The sequence below is a fragment of the Gopherus flavomarginatus genome, chromosome 8, assembly GCF_025201925.1.
Source record: "Gopherus flavomarginatus isolate rGopFla2 chromosome 8, rGopFla2.mat.asm, whole genome shotgun sequence".
NCBI classification, from domain to species: Eukaryota; Metazoa; Chordata; order Testudines; family Testudinidae; genus Gopherus; species Gopherus flavomarginatus.
This window is the reverse complement of record NC_066624.1, coordinates 2,239,000-2,254,052: the sequence shown is the minus strand read 5'-3', so window position 1 is coordinate 2,254,052 and position 15,053 is coordinate 2,239,000. Positions and strand designations below refer to the sequence as shown.

Here is a 15,053-nt window from a genome sequence, read left to right as displayed (position 1 = left end):
TTATTAATAATCACAGACAAGTTGTGTCAGCATTTACTTTTCTGGGTTATCTAGAAAGCCTAGTAGTTAAAGCAGTGAAATGGGAGTTGGGGGACCTGTGTTCCATTCCTGGCTCTTCCACTGGCTTGCTGGATGACCTTGGCCAGGTCACTTCCCCGTGCCTCAGTTTCAGGGGATAATGATAGTGACCTTCTGTATGAAGTGCTTTGAGATCTACTGGTGAATAGAAGAGCTGTGTGTGTGTGTTTATCAGAAACACTTCGTTTAGTGGCACATTGTGGCGTGAATGGCAGTATCTGCCTAGGAAAGTTCTTGGACTAGAATGAAAGGGATTTTGCAGATCACAAGGTGCATTGACAGAGCTACGCAGAAGAAGCTTGTATGACTCTTAACTGTACTAGCTCATTTGTAGTTTTTGTTACTGTTCCCTCACTTTCATTTTACCCATGCTCATTCTTCCACCTTCTCCATGAAGGGAAAAATTAAGGGCCAAATTTTCTTCTGTGCATTAGGGGACAGGAAACTCCATGAGTTTGTATTTGCAGTAGCCACATGACTGTTCTGCTAGTGGCCGTTTAACTCCACCTCAGTAGGACAGGAGTTCCAGCAGATTGTAATCCTCCTTGCAGACAACTTGTAGTAGAGCTTCTGCAAGGACAAGGAAGGAAGAAGTCTGCCACTGACCAGCACTACCCCACCCTCACTCCATTTTGCTCCTTCAGTTTATGAAAGCAAATGGGAGTCTCCAGCCCTAAATTGTCAATAAACTGTCAGAGACTTCTAAGAAATAGTGTTTATTTCTTCTTAGTTTAACATTTTAATGAAACACTCTTTAGTTTTTGTTTTGCTCTAATTTATATTTGTCATTTTTTCATGCTGCAATTATCAGATCTTATGTGAGATATAATTAACTTCTGAGCACCTTGTCACACTTAAAATTTTGCTGTAGAGATAGATGCATATGCAAACTTATTGACCAGAGAAGATTTCTACATGGATCTCTAATTAGTCATAGTGAGCTATTTGAGTGTTGAAGTCTTCTAAAAGTACACTTTTTACCCAAACTGTGTAAAATGATTGAACCATGATGCATGTACAATTTTATTTTTCAGGAAAGGCTTTGCCTGCCTCATCACATTTTGGAGGAAAGGGGTCTAGTGAAAGTTGGTCTTACAGTTCAGGCTCTGCTTGAACTACCTTCATCTAAAGCATCCCAGCTTTCTTCTGTGTAACATGACTTTTGGAAACCAGACAACTTATCATGGATCTATTGATTTAGATTGCTGCCAAGCAATTCAGCTTCCTCAATGGGAACATCCAAGCCATCAGAAGTAGTTTCTGCCCAGACACTTTAGACAGAGCCTTATTTTGGAGGGACATGTAAAACTTTGATTTCTAACTGACTGTTACCTGAATATACAGTTATACTGATGTTTTAAAACTTGGATGCACAAGAGATTTTTAACAACATCAGATTCTCTGTCCAGGTAATATAAGTTCCAAGTTTCCCATTAATGTTTCATGATATTATTATTTTTAAAAGCTGGATTTTTTTTTTACTACATTGAAAATGTTGTTTAGTTCTGTTTTATAAAGGATAACACACAGACACCCCCCAAACAAAGCCCTACTATAAAAAGTTTGGCAATCATTTGGGTTAAATGTAAAAATAAAGCAAAAACCAGCTACAGTATGATAATGAAAATCTGAGTGACAGATCACATTTAATCCATTTGTTTCATATAGCTCTATATTTGAGTTCTTTATTTCTTGCACTTCTGACTGTAATTTATATACTTCTAACATCTCCAGTATTTAGTTGGATGTATGGTATTTACACAAAACATTATATAGGAAAAAGGTGTTTTTTCCAATCTTCTAAGTTGTGCCAAACTATTTTTTCAGTTGTATGGTAGATCGTTTACATGTGAAGTGCCTGTGTAATTGATGACTCTTAATAGTCTTAAATGTTTTTGCAATTTCTTTATCTGAAATAGATACAATGGGAATTTTAATATTTTAATAGTTTTTTGTAAGGTCAGTAATATGTGAAGATTTAAACGATGCTTCACATTTTTTTGTGTTAGGTGTTTTAAGTTGCACAATTTAATTGATTATGTTTAATTGGAAAATAATGTAAATACATTTTATTTATGCTATTTAATTTGATAATACCCAATCACTTCTCTTTTAATGTATTGTTAACAAAAATTGTCACTTTTGAGTTATTTTCCGTCTTTGAGACAAACCATGACATCCGTAGTTAAATAAGAAATGTATGGACTAGTGATGCATACGTAATAATCATTAAGGATGTTTTGATAAAGCTGCCAAAATCTCAGGTTTATGCTGTGACTTTCAGGATTTTACATCATGTTGTTCCTGATTTTGCATTAGGTTTTTTTTTTTTTTGTTTTTTTTGTTTTTTTTTACAATAACAAATCACCACAAGTTAGATTAAAAAAAAATTCAAGCTAGGAATCTGTATATTTTTCAGTGTTTACACGTTTGTTGAGAGGGACTTATTTTGGAAATAACCACCTGCATGACATACCGCATCATCACCTTACACCAATGCTTCTCATTTGCACCAGTGTCACCAATTATGAACAGTTAAGTCTGTGCTGAGAATATCAAACTCTCGGAGACAAATGTTTAAATCCCCGCAACAGAAGCTTTGTTGAACTTCTGGGTTGAAGTACTTGTTTGATTCTACAGCTTTTCTGACTGACATTTTTCCCACAGTGTTCTGAGCTATTTTAAGATGGATAGACAGTTGACTCCCTTTCTTTCTGTCTCTTTCCCTTCCTCCCAAACAAGTTTACCTTCTTAGTAAATATGTGTCTTAATCAAAAATGTTGGGCTCTGAATATGTCTCAGATGTATTTTTAGACTGTTACTTTAGATCAAGGGTAAAACCTTGTGTGCCAAATGATATAAAAAAATTAAGTTGTTCTCTTTTGCCAATTGACCTAAAGCTATTTCATTTCATTTGGCAAAGGAATGAGGAAGAAAATATTGCTTTATTTCTTCCTTACTCTCTTTAATTGAAGTATTAAAGCCAGTTAAGAAGAAAATTAAAATCCCGATGGCTAAAAGATTTAGAAGATAAAATTATTTTAATATTCTTTAACTAAAATCCATTGAAATAAAAGTAATTCATAGGCTCTTGTTAACATATGCTATTGTTTATAGAGTGCATTCTCAAATACAGTTCATGCCCTCCTTTACAAAATCACATACATAAAAATATCATTTAAACAGGTACTCATGCAGAAACTGTAATTGGCTCAATATAATGTTCGGCCCCTAAAATAAGTAGTTTCATTTATCTTTCCTCTGAATTATCCTTGTTGTTGTTTATCTTAATTCATATTTATAGGAGAGGTCCATTCTAAAAAAAGAATGGGTAAATGTATTCTCATTTCACATAAATGCAATATCAGGGGGAAAAAAATTTAGTTGATTACAATGAACAAGCACATTTTAGTTCAGTAAGCAGATTTTTGGTTGTTACTTTTGCTGTATTTTAATAGCTGAAGAATTACGTGATCATTCAAAGAGGGAAAATGTTCCATATTAAGAACTGTACTATCTTGCAGGTTTTTTATACATACCCTCCTGACCTCAAAAATAGCAATCCTGTTCCAGTAGTGTTAACCATAAACTTGCTGGTGGCAAAGACATTAAGTTTCAGAGTTTTGTAACCATAGTCTGTTGGATAATACAAGTGTTTGTTGGACTGTTTTTAAATACATTCAACAATCCTGAACGACACTTCAGTTTTCCTGATGGAATTAAGTTTCCTCTGTAAAGTTTGCTGAATACAGTGCAATCCTCACTTAAGACCACTTCTAGTCACTTAGTTTTCGTTTATCCCTTGTGAAGTATTGCAATATGTCAAGAGAAGATTACATTCTGACTTAAAATTTTAACACTAAGAAGTCTAGCTGTCAGTATAGTACACTAGTTTCACTTAAAAATAAATAAATAAAAGTTAGCACAGTTTTCCCTAAATAGCTTAAAATAGTTGGACAGATTTATTTGGGCATAAGCTTTTGTGGATTAAAAAACCCACTTCTTCAGATGCATGACTCCATAAATCTGAAGAAGTGCTTTTTTTACCCACGAAAGCACCTCCTGTGCAGGGATCCAGAGGGAAAAACAGCCTGATGCCAGGTTCCAGGCTTGTACGGTGTTTCCTCCTTCAGGGCATGCTGGGAACCACAACTGCCCAGAACCCTCTTTCTCCCCCCAGCAATGTATTTGCAAGCTAAAGAGCTGGACTTTGCTGGCCCCTAGTGGTAGCCAGCAGCTCTGCAGCACCAATTCTGCAGGGGAAAAAGGAAATTCTGCCCAGAATGTGAATTCTGCACAAATTCTGCATTGTGCAATGGTGCAGAATTCCCACAGGAGTAGTAGCATCTGCAGAAGAGACTGAAAAAGGAGTTAATACGACTCCATGTTTTAAAGAATGAAGAAACAATACCTCCAATCTGAAAATGGGGGAGGCATTGCTGTCTACAACACATATTTTTCCTCCACCTCAGAATTCAAAATAAACCTCAACTGCAGCTTTGGAGAGTAAGGGAACACAGGGTTCCTTAGGTCAATATTGAATGAATATTAGATTTCCATGCAGAAATCAGGATGCAGTGTGGCAGGGCCTGGCAATTCCCTTGTGTTAGCCCAGCCCACTTGGTGGAAGTAGCAGTCCCTCTCTCCTCCCATGTACAGACAAGGGGAAAGCAGCCTGTAGAAGGATGCTCCTAGCTGGTGGAATTAACTAATATTGCATGTTTAGAGTGCTGTTTCTAAATATCTTTAATCATAAGAAGCCATCATCAATCCTTCTATTATCTATTTCTATTGCTAACCACATCTGTTTACAGACCCACTAACTTCACACTCTCATGCTCCCAGTAGTCTGTCTTCCCCCTTACTTTTCCATGTGGGAAACTGCCTCAGGGCTCTGCACTGGGGCATCAAATGGAGTGAAGAGATCCCAACATCCTGCACATTTGAAACAGTGTTTCCGTTTTGTGTAGGACCTTCTTTGGCTACTCAGATTGGGCCCTTTTTGGTGGGGGCTTCAGAGAACTCAGCATTGGCTTGACTTGAACAGGAATAGTTATGCCAACAGTAAGAGCTTTAGGAAATCTCACTCATTGCCTTTGGATGATTTAACTATTATAGGAGTTACTCACGTGATGATTATTGAGCATTCAAAGCTGAGTTACCCCAAGATAATTAAAAATGCATCTTATAGTTTTATATTATTATGTGTCTGAACATATCAATATGTTTTCTTTGGCCCCATAAGTTTCTTCTTTTCCCCCAAAGATTGGCAGGATGTTTGGATGGCTCCAATGTCTCATGTAAGAATGTTTTGTTCTTTAAGGAATAAGATATTTCAGCTAAGGCATTTCTAGGTGATTCATTGCGCTACTTAAAACATGCTATAAAATGCTTAGTTCAGGGTGGCTGAATGACTTCGAACTGTCTCAGAAATACACTTACTTAAGCATCTCAGTAGTTTACATAAAAACAATTAAAGGCTGGAATGATCTGTGACTTTGATATGGCACACAGGAGTGCAAGTCATTGACAGACAATCAAAAAGCCTCAGTTGTGTCCAGATTTCTTAAGCCCTTCCATAACATAACCAGGGCCCTAAATAATGTACTGTATAAAGGAGCAAAGTAAGAAAGGAAATAGTAATTTAACTATGACGTGAATTGTAAGGATTCTGAGTAAAATCCTGGCTCCATTGAAGTCATTGGGAGTTTTGCTAGTGACTTCAGTGGGACCAAGATTTCGCCATCTGATCTTATGGAAACCGAAAGTCTATAGTATTTTGAAAACAAAATAAAGATCAGGAGAAGGTTTTATAAGAGTTAATGAGCCTGAGCAGAGGTTTGGATGTGGAGATCTCTCACAGCAGTTTTTTAGATAAAGCCACTGTAAATTTTAAAGTGCTTCTAAAAGCCAGTCAAGGTTTCATCTCTTTTCAGCTCTCTGGTAAGCCACAGAAAGCTCTAAAATATGTACATTAATACATTTATATAGCAAAGTACTAAATTTTGTGTCGTGCAGTACTGAGACATGAAAGAATTCCTCAGGAGCACAACTTTTATACCACAAGAAACTAAATAGCCTCAATTGTGGAGGTGGGAACTATCAGCAGTTGTTTCACAATAGTGAAAACTGCATTTTCTTTTAAATGTTTGGTGACTTGGAGGCAATTATCTTCCAAAATAAAAAACATTGGCATTAAAATCCATGGCCAGATTCAAGCCATGGTAAGATGTGATGTATTCCATAAATATTTTCAATTTTGATAATTTTTTGACAAGATGGTGATTGTCTTCACTAAACCTCAGAAGTTCCATGTTTCTCCCCAGTATTTCAGGAAATGATAGTTTTTAAAATATATTTTCAAAACTACTGTTGTTCACAGGCGGAGCATGTGAAAATGAAGTAAAGGATCACTTAAGCTCTGACGTCATCTCCTATTGATATTTTCTTGAATGCCAGAACATAATATAGGGCTGCATTTTGTCTGGCTTTTTCAAAATAAGTCTGCATTCCAACACAGAGACAATGATAAAAAACTTATTTGGTAAACAAGGTCTTGAAAAGAAATGTATCTTTACCAAATTCCAACTTACCCAACATGTTTTTCATAATTTGATAAATGACAAAATGTCAAGCCTTCACTTGCATTAAAAGGCCTGCTTTTACCATGACACAATCTAATTAACTTTTGTCTCAGTGTAGCAGGTTCTAGTTTATATTTTCACTGGTAATTTTTACAAGATTTTTAGCACTTCCTATTTAAAATTATTCTGCACTGGTTATGCATTCTACCTCTTTGAGTGATGGTACATGTGTGCACCATGCATCTGAGTCTGGAGATTTTTAGTAAGCAGTCTCTGTTGGTCCACATACACAGTTGCTCTTCTCAAGCTCTGAACCGAGGACGTACGAGGCAGTGTGGACCGATGCCTCTCCAATTCCTTCCACGTTGCCTGAGGTGGGATCTTCTGCATCCACAGCTTCTTCCATTGTTTTCTTCAATCAATCAATCTGTGTGTGTGTCTATAGATAGTGCAAATACTAAAAACTATATTATTTTTAAGTTGTAGTATTTGTATAGTGTAGTTTAGTTAGTTTTTTTTTTCCCCACGTTGGAGAAATTCTCCAAGGGCGAGGACTATGCCCACAGTACCAGGGTATAAGAACTGTTTCCTGCCCGCTACTCCTTCTCAGTGAATAACTAACACCGATGCTGACTTTACCATCCTGGCAAGGCTCACATCCCTGCTACGTGCAGCATCCGCCACACTTTCCCCAAATTCATGAGGGTTGAGCACTCAGACTGAGAGAGAACCTCATGGGGTAAAAACCATGAGACCACAGTTGCATCCAGACTGGGGAGACCTCATTTGTACACAATCTCAATCAACAGGCATCACTCCTCTGAGCACAAACTAAGGAGCTGAGGCTACAACGTGCAAGGCTAAAGAATCAAAGGATTCTCATGAGAGTATGGGGCACTCTCACAAGCACAGGGGCAGAGACCCTCTTCAAAATCTGACCTGAAGAGATCCCTCCTGAACTCCATCCAAGTTGGGTGAGTCCTTGCACACATCCTAAGGACTTAGGCCTGGGTAGACCACCTCTACAGGAGAATTTGTGGTATGCAGGTGTACAGATCTGTTAATTCCAATCTCGGTGTTGACATAGAAACCAAAAGACAGGCATCCACTACCTTCAGCATCCAGATCAGACTCTCTGCACCAACAAAGTCTCAGACAAATCTGATGTCCACTCTAACCAGGGAAGTGTTGGCTCCAGTGGCCCTAACCACCAAAACACCCTACACTATGTGGCAGTCTGAGACCTATGTATCCCGTGGGGATATTTTCACTTTTGTGTCCTCAATCCCTTTTCCTCTGAGGTCCAACCTTATTTAGAGAGATCGTCATACCAGAGGAAGAAACCATCTTGAGGGTACAGAGTTAATCTCTCATATACATGAACCTGAGTACCCGTCCATCGGTATCAACACTTCCAATGGTTGATGAGGAACCAAACTTCACATCGGATTAGTGAGTGGCTACATATGAACCTCTGCATCTACAAAGGGAGGCAAGGACAGAATTTCCAGGAAAACAGGGTTCAGTCCTCTGTCAAAGTATGACTTTCCAAGGGACTGATGGTTCCTAATGTCATGGGTCTACCCCCCAACCAGTTGACCTCTTGCAGTGGCATTACTGGGGCCCTAGGAGACTTACTCTTGGCACCCTGATCCATGCATGAACCTTATCTAGTATCTCCTGCCCAACACTAAACAGCTCCATTGGAGTGTGAGGGAGAGGAAGTTGAGCCAGATCTGACAGTTCCAGTGGTTCCAGTGGCCATCTTGCATCATCCTTCCTAGATTAAGCAGTCACCCCATCTGCTGATCATCATAGGCAATATCAGGAACTCTCACAAAAAGTGGTGTCTTAGTGCCAGATGCAGCTCAAGCAGGTTCAGGAGTCTCAGCACAGCTATTGGATATCTTGCAACTCTCAGGTCCAAGTCAAGAGGCCTTCCCAATCAACAGTCATTATGGATTCAGCCAGAGTAGTGTAGCACATTCCTGCCTCATGCGCTCTTCTCTCCCTGCCCCCCCCCCTCAAAAAGGCTGAGAAGCACTACTTCAATCCACTTAAAGGAGCAGGTTTTGTTCTCACATTCAGCACCCAACTTCAGCAGCCACTGAGATCCGGGCTGCAGCACCCCAAGAGAACACCTTTGGAGAAGGGTGCCAAATGCCTCAGTCTCCTAGGGGGAGAAGTTTTCTCTTCAACAAGCTTTCAATTGCAAATTGCTGACAACCTGGCCATCTTAGCAAAATATGATTTCACTAATTAAGGGAAGTTTTTAGACTTCAAGGACAAACTTCCTCAGCAGGATAGAGCCCAATTCCAGAACCTAATTGATGAGGGTAAACTTCGTGGCCAAAACATTTCTTCAGGCTGAAGTAGATGCTGCTGATATTGCTTCCAGAAAGATGGCTACTTCAGTTGTTATGAGGAGAGAATCTTGGTTACAATCCTCAGGTTTTTCTTGGGAGGTGCAAAGTACCATTGAAGATCTGCCCTTTGATGAAGTTAACTTATTTAATGAAAACACTGAGTCTCTTCACTCTGTTGAGGACTTGAGAACAACACTTTGCTGTCTGGACATCTATACCCTTGTCCCACAGGAAGCACCACAAACAAGTGTACAGGCCAAGACAGCCCCCTCACGAACCACCACAGGAGCAGCAGAGGATACGGAGATCAAGGTACACAGCTTCCTCAAGATCTACCACATCTGATTCCAACCTCCTGCCCAAGAATTTCGTTTGACAAGACATGCAAGGTCCTCATTGCTGTGTTGATGCCTCATTATTCTGACCGTGTCCCCAGGTATTTGGTCGCTACTTTATTCATTGCATCCCCAATTGGAGGGCAATAACAGACAGGTGGGTGCTGGAAACTGTTCACCCATACGATTTGAGTTTACCTCCTACCCACAAACCCGTTTCTCAGCCCCCTTTCAGGGACCGAGTTCATGAGGCAATTCTACATCAGGAGGTGGACTCTCTTCTCCAGCAAGGAGCCATAGAATGAGTGCCACCTAAACATCAAGGGAAGGGATTTTACTGCCCAGTTTTCTTAGTTGCCAAAAAGAACAGAGAATAGAGATTGATTCTTGACCTACACTAACTAAATGTCTTCATCTGAAAATTTAAAATTCAGCATGGTCATATTGGCATCAATAATCCCCTCTCAGGAAGATGGCAACATGGTTCACAGATCTTGACATTGAACATGCTTGCTTTCATTATGCATTCACCCATATCACATAATGTTTCTCAGGTTCTTCCTTGGGCAAGATCTTTATCACTTCAGAGTCCTCCTGTTCATTCTAGATACAGGGTAATGGTGGTCCAGATGAGAAGGAATGGCTTTACAGTCTTTCCATGTCTCGAATATTGGCTGCTGATGGGCAGATCTGGCAGGGAAGTCCAGTCAACAACCTTATTCGTACTCCACCTCTTCTCTTACCTGGCAGTCTGCATCAACAAACAAAAATCTACTTTGATTCTCACAAGGATCATAAATTTCATAACAGCAACTCTGGACTCAGCAAGAACCTACCTTCTGATGGAGGTACATCATGAGTAATTTGATAAAACAGGTCACTCTCAGACTACAGACAGGGTCTGCCTTTCCCATCTAAGCAGCATGGTCTCACGCACCTACATAACAGTGTTTACTGAGTGCCGCCTCTGCTGCCTATAAACCTAGTTTCAGGCCATCTGCTCACCAGACAAAGACAACTTCAATTCTGAATAACAGTCCTGGCCAAGATCCCGGCTTCTTTTGCCTGGTGGGGAAATCCAGAAAGATTCCTTTTCTCACAGTCGAGGATTGGGTAGCCCATGTGGACAATCACGGTGCACTAGGCACCTGGACCCCTTGAGAGGTCAGGATGCATATCAGCCTAGTGGAATTAAAGGTGATCTGTCTAGCTTGCAACACATTCCTTCCACTCATCCAATCCTGATCTATCTAGATAATATCTGATAACATAATGACAGTCTTCTACACAAAGAGAGGAACAAGGTCCTTTACTTTGTGTAGGGGCAGTTAACCTATGGAATTGATGCATCAGAAACCACATAATGCTCAAGGCAGCATACCTAGCAGGTGTGGAGAACTCCTTTAGCAGCCATCTCATTAAATGTCTTCCTATAGACCACGAATTCACAATTCCGTCCTAAATAAGAACTCCACCCTGTGGGGAACACTATCTTAGGACCTCGTCATCTCATAGGTGAACAAGAAATTCTTCTTCGAGTGATTTCTCATATCCATTCCAGGTAGGGTGTGCATGCCGTGCGTGCACGTTTGCCGGAAACTTTTTACCCTAGCAACTCCAGTGGGCCGGCAGGTCGCCCCCTAGAGTAGCGCCACTATGGCACCGGATATATACCCCTGCCGACCCGCCCGCTCCTCAGTTCCTTCTTACCGCCGTGTCGGTTGCTGGAACTGTGGAGTGCGGCTTGCTGTCCTCCACGTACCTAGCTCTCCTGTACTCTGTTCATATCGTCGTTGTAGATAGTTTTATCGATAGTTTTAAGTAGTATATTAGTTAGTTGTTTATTATATATAGTTGTTTAACTTGTTCGCGGGTGGGCCGTTGCCCTTCCCGGCGCCTGGCACCGGGCTCATGCCTGGTTCGCTGGGCTTCAAGCAGTGCGCGGCATGCAAGAAGCCGATGCCGACTAGCGATCCCCACGACGCATGCCTCAAGTGCCTGGGGGAATCGCACTTCAGCGAGAAGTGTCGTATATGCAAGGCCTTTAAGCCTCGCACAAAGAAGGAGAGGGATCAAAGACTCCGCGCTCTCCTTATGAAAGCGGCACTGACTCCGGCACCGGCGCCGCAATCAGCCGCTTCTACCTCGGCACCGGACCGCGCCGGCACCGGCAAGACTCCCCAGCACCGTCCATCCCCGGCACTGGGAGCAGATCCATCGACGTCTGCAACACCATCGAGGCAGGCTCGAATGGAATGCCCGGCATCTACCTTGGCCATGGCACTGCCTGCAGGGCTGCTGTCGACTCCGGGCCCGGACGGTCCGTCAAGTCCAGCCCCTCCTAGCTCCCCCATGAGATCAGGGGTCGAGCTGTTAGTCCCATCGATGCCGGAGACCTTCGCCTCGGCACGGGACTTGATAGTGCTCACGGAGCCATCGCATCCTCAGACCACGGCACCCCTGGGACGGGTAGCCTCCAGAGGCAAGCCGATGCTGAGAGCGCTGTCTCCGGAGTCTCGGCACCGATCGTCCCGGAGACGTGAGCGCTCGCGCTCGGGACGCCACTCGCAGTCCCTGCACTGTTCTCCACGGCAGTACCGGTCGCACTCGCGGCGCCGATCAGCTTCTGCACGGTCCTGCTCTGGCTCCGTTTACCACCGGCACCGAGACTCTAGGAGCCGTTCACCTCGGCGTTCGGCTCCTCGGTCGACCTCCCGGCACCGAGCCGGTGGTAGGTCCTGATCCCGGTCGACCTCCCGGCACCACGTCGGTGGCAGGTCCCGGTCCCCACTGCCATCTCGGCACCGCGCTGAACGAAGGTCGCGATCCCGCTCTCGGCACCGACCTTGAGGCAGATCCCGATTCGGATCCCGGCACCGACTGCCACACCGCTCCCGATCCCGGCACCGATATGGGTCGCAGCACCGATCCTCGGCACCGAGGAGAGCGTCGGCATCGGCATATGGAGAGGCCTATCAAACTGGCTCAGCGCCTCCGTGGCCTTCAAGGGAACCAACTGTGTCCTCTCAGGCAGAGAGCGCCTATGCATTGGGCCAGGACAGACACTCGGCCCTGTTTCAGGACCCTCCGCCTCAGGAACGAGGGCCTCAACAGTGGGGGTTTTGGACCCCATGGGCGTACCACCAAGCCCAGGGTCCACAACATATTACTCCCCGCCCTGCGGCGGAGCGCAGGCCACCAGAGGCAACGGTGTCTAGACCCCCTCCCTCCCTGAAGCTGAAGACAGGTCCAGCCACCAGGACCCAGAGCTCCCTCCAGTGACGGAGGTGCAGCCCCAGACAGAATCCCCCGTGGACGCTCTGTTGCCGGGGGTTTCCTCGTCGTCTTCCCCGGATGAGGCAGTGGCGGGTACCTTGTCCTCCAGCCCTCCCCCTCTAGACCTTAGGGCACACCAGGACCTCCTCCGACGAGTGGCACAAAACCTGGACATTCAAGCAGAGGAGGTCTCTGAAATCGAGGACCTGGTGGTGAGCATCCTCTCCGCCGATGCGCCCACCAGAGTGGCCCTGCCTTTTATCAAGACTATTCAGGCCAACGCCGCTACTATTTGGCAGTCACCGGCCTCCATCTCTCCGACCGCTCGAGGGGTGGAAAGGAAGTACATGGCCCCCTCCAAGGGCTATAAATACCTGCATGTTCACCCGACACCCTGTTCCCTTGTGGTCCAGTCGGTGAATGACAGGGAGCGCCACGGTCAAGAGGCCCCGGCACCCAAGTCGAAGGAGGCGAGACGGATGGACCTCCTGGGCCGCAAGGTCTATTCAGCGGGGGCGCTGCAGCTCAGGGTCTCGAACCAGCAGGCCCTCCTTAGCCGCTACTCCTTTAACTCTTGGGTAGCGGCGGGGAAATTTGCAGAGCTGTTACCACAGGACGCCCGCCAGGAGTTTACCACCATTCTGGATAAGGGCAAGAAAGTAGCGAGGACATCGCTACAAGCCTCTTTAGATGCTGCGGACTCGGCCTCTCGGACCCTTGCCTCGGGGCTCACGATGCGGCGAATTTCCTGGCTGCAGGTCTCTGGCCTTCCACCGGTGCTCGAACATACTATCCAGGACCTCCCCTTCGAAGGCCAGGGCCTGTTTTCTGCTAAAACAGACCCCAGACTAAAGGACCTTAAGGACAATAGGGTCATAATATGGTCGCTGGGGATGCATACGCCTGCGACACAGCGCAGGCCATTCCGGCAGCAGAACCGGCAGCAGAACCAGCAGCAGCAGCGTCGGCCGTATCCTCAGTTCCGTCCGCGGCAGGACCTCACTAGGCTCTGCGGCAGGACCAACTGACGCAGGCAGTCAGGTGGCCAAACGGGGCAGAACCAAGGCTCCGCCAAGGCCCTTCCTGGACCTAAGCCTTCATTTTGAAGGTGCGCCCGAGGGCGCAGTGCCATTTTCCCTTCCGGATCCTTCCCCGCAGTTTTCCAACCGTCTTTCTTTTTTCCTCCTGGCGTGGACCCAAATAACATCGGACCGTTGGGTCTTGCGTACGGTGCAGGCCAGTTATCGCCTGCAGTTTTAATCCCCCCCACACACACACACACCATCCTCGTCCCTCTTCAGGGACCCCTCTCACGAGCAATTCCTCCGTCAGGAGGTGCACACACTCCTCGTCAAGGGAGCCATAGAGGTGGTTCCAGAGAGCGAGAAGGGCAAGGGGTTTTATTCCCGCTACTTTCTAATCCCTAAGTCCAAGGGGGGCCTCAGACCCATCCTCGACCTGTGGGAACTCAACAAGTATATGGTGAAGTTGAAGTTCCGTATGGTATCCCTTGGAACCATCATCCCATCCCTGGATCCCGGAGACTGGTACGCTGCCCTCGACATGCAGGACGCTTACTTCCATATCTCCATATCCCCCCAGCACAGGCGTTTCCTCCGCTTTGTGGTCGACCGCCTACATTATCAATTTGCGGTCCTCCCATTTGGCCTCTCCACGGCCCCAAGGGTGTTCACGAAATGCATGGCAGTCATCGTCGCACACTTTCGGCGTTGCCGCATTCACGTGTTTCCCTATCTCAACGATTGGCTGATCCGGGGCACGTCGGAGCTGCAAGTCCGCGACCACGTCCACAGGATCAGCAGCCTCTTTGCTGCCCTGGGCCTCGTGATCAACGTGGACAAGTCTACTCTGCTCCCCACGCAGTGGATAGAGTTCATCGGGACCGTTCTGGACTCTACCCTGGCCAGGGCCTTGCTACCCTTGCCCAGGTTCCAGTCGCTGTCGGCCATCATTCTGCGCTTGCAGGTGGGCCCGCTGACCTCTCTACGAACATGTCTGGCCCTCCTGGGCCATATGGCAGCCTGTACGTTCATGACGGCGTATGCCCGACTCCGCATGAGGCCTCTTCAATCTTGGCTCATCGCGCAGTACCGGCCGGCCAGACATTTGTTGGACACAGTCGTCACCGTTCCTCAAAGGGTACTGGACTCCCTTCGGTGGTGGCTGGACCAGTCCGTAGTCTGTGCGGGGCTCCCGTTTTATCCACCCCAGCCCTCGGCATCCTTGACTACGGACGCCTCAGATCTGGGCTGGGGGGCGCACTGCAGCGCCCAAAGAACTCAGGGCTTGTGGACCCCTCAGGAGATGGACCTCCACATCAACATACGAGAGTTGAGAGCGGTCCGTCTTGCTTGTCAAGCGTTTGTCCATCTCCTTCAAGGTCGTTGTGTTGC

The 15,053-nt window shown here is 45.3% G+C and overlaps 1 protein-coding gene across 3 annotated transcripts in view; it reads left to right on the top strand.

Moving 5' to 3' along the window:
* Positions 1–5,580, top strand: part of LRCH2 (leucine rich repeats and calponin homology domain containing 2) — an 89,974-nt gene extending 84,394 nt beyond the window's left edge. For all 3 annotated transcript variants that reach the window (XM_050964912.1, XM_050964911.1, XM_050964913.1), the window contains one exon: positions 1,113–5,580. In XM_050964912.1, the coding sequence (XP_050820869.1) occupies positions 1,113–1,232 (120 nt within the window). In that variant the 3' untranslated portion in view covers positions 1,233–5,580. The remainder of the gene's footprint in view (positions 1–1,112) is intronic.
* The last annotated feature ends 9,473 nt before the right edge of the window (positions 5,581–15,053 follow it).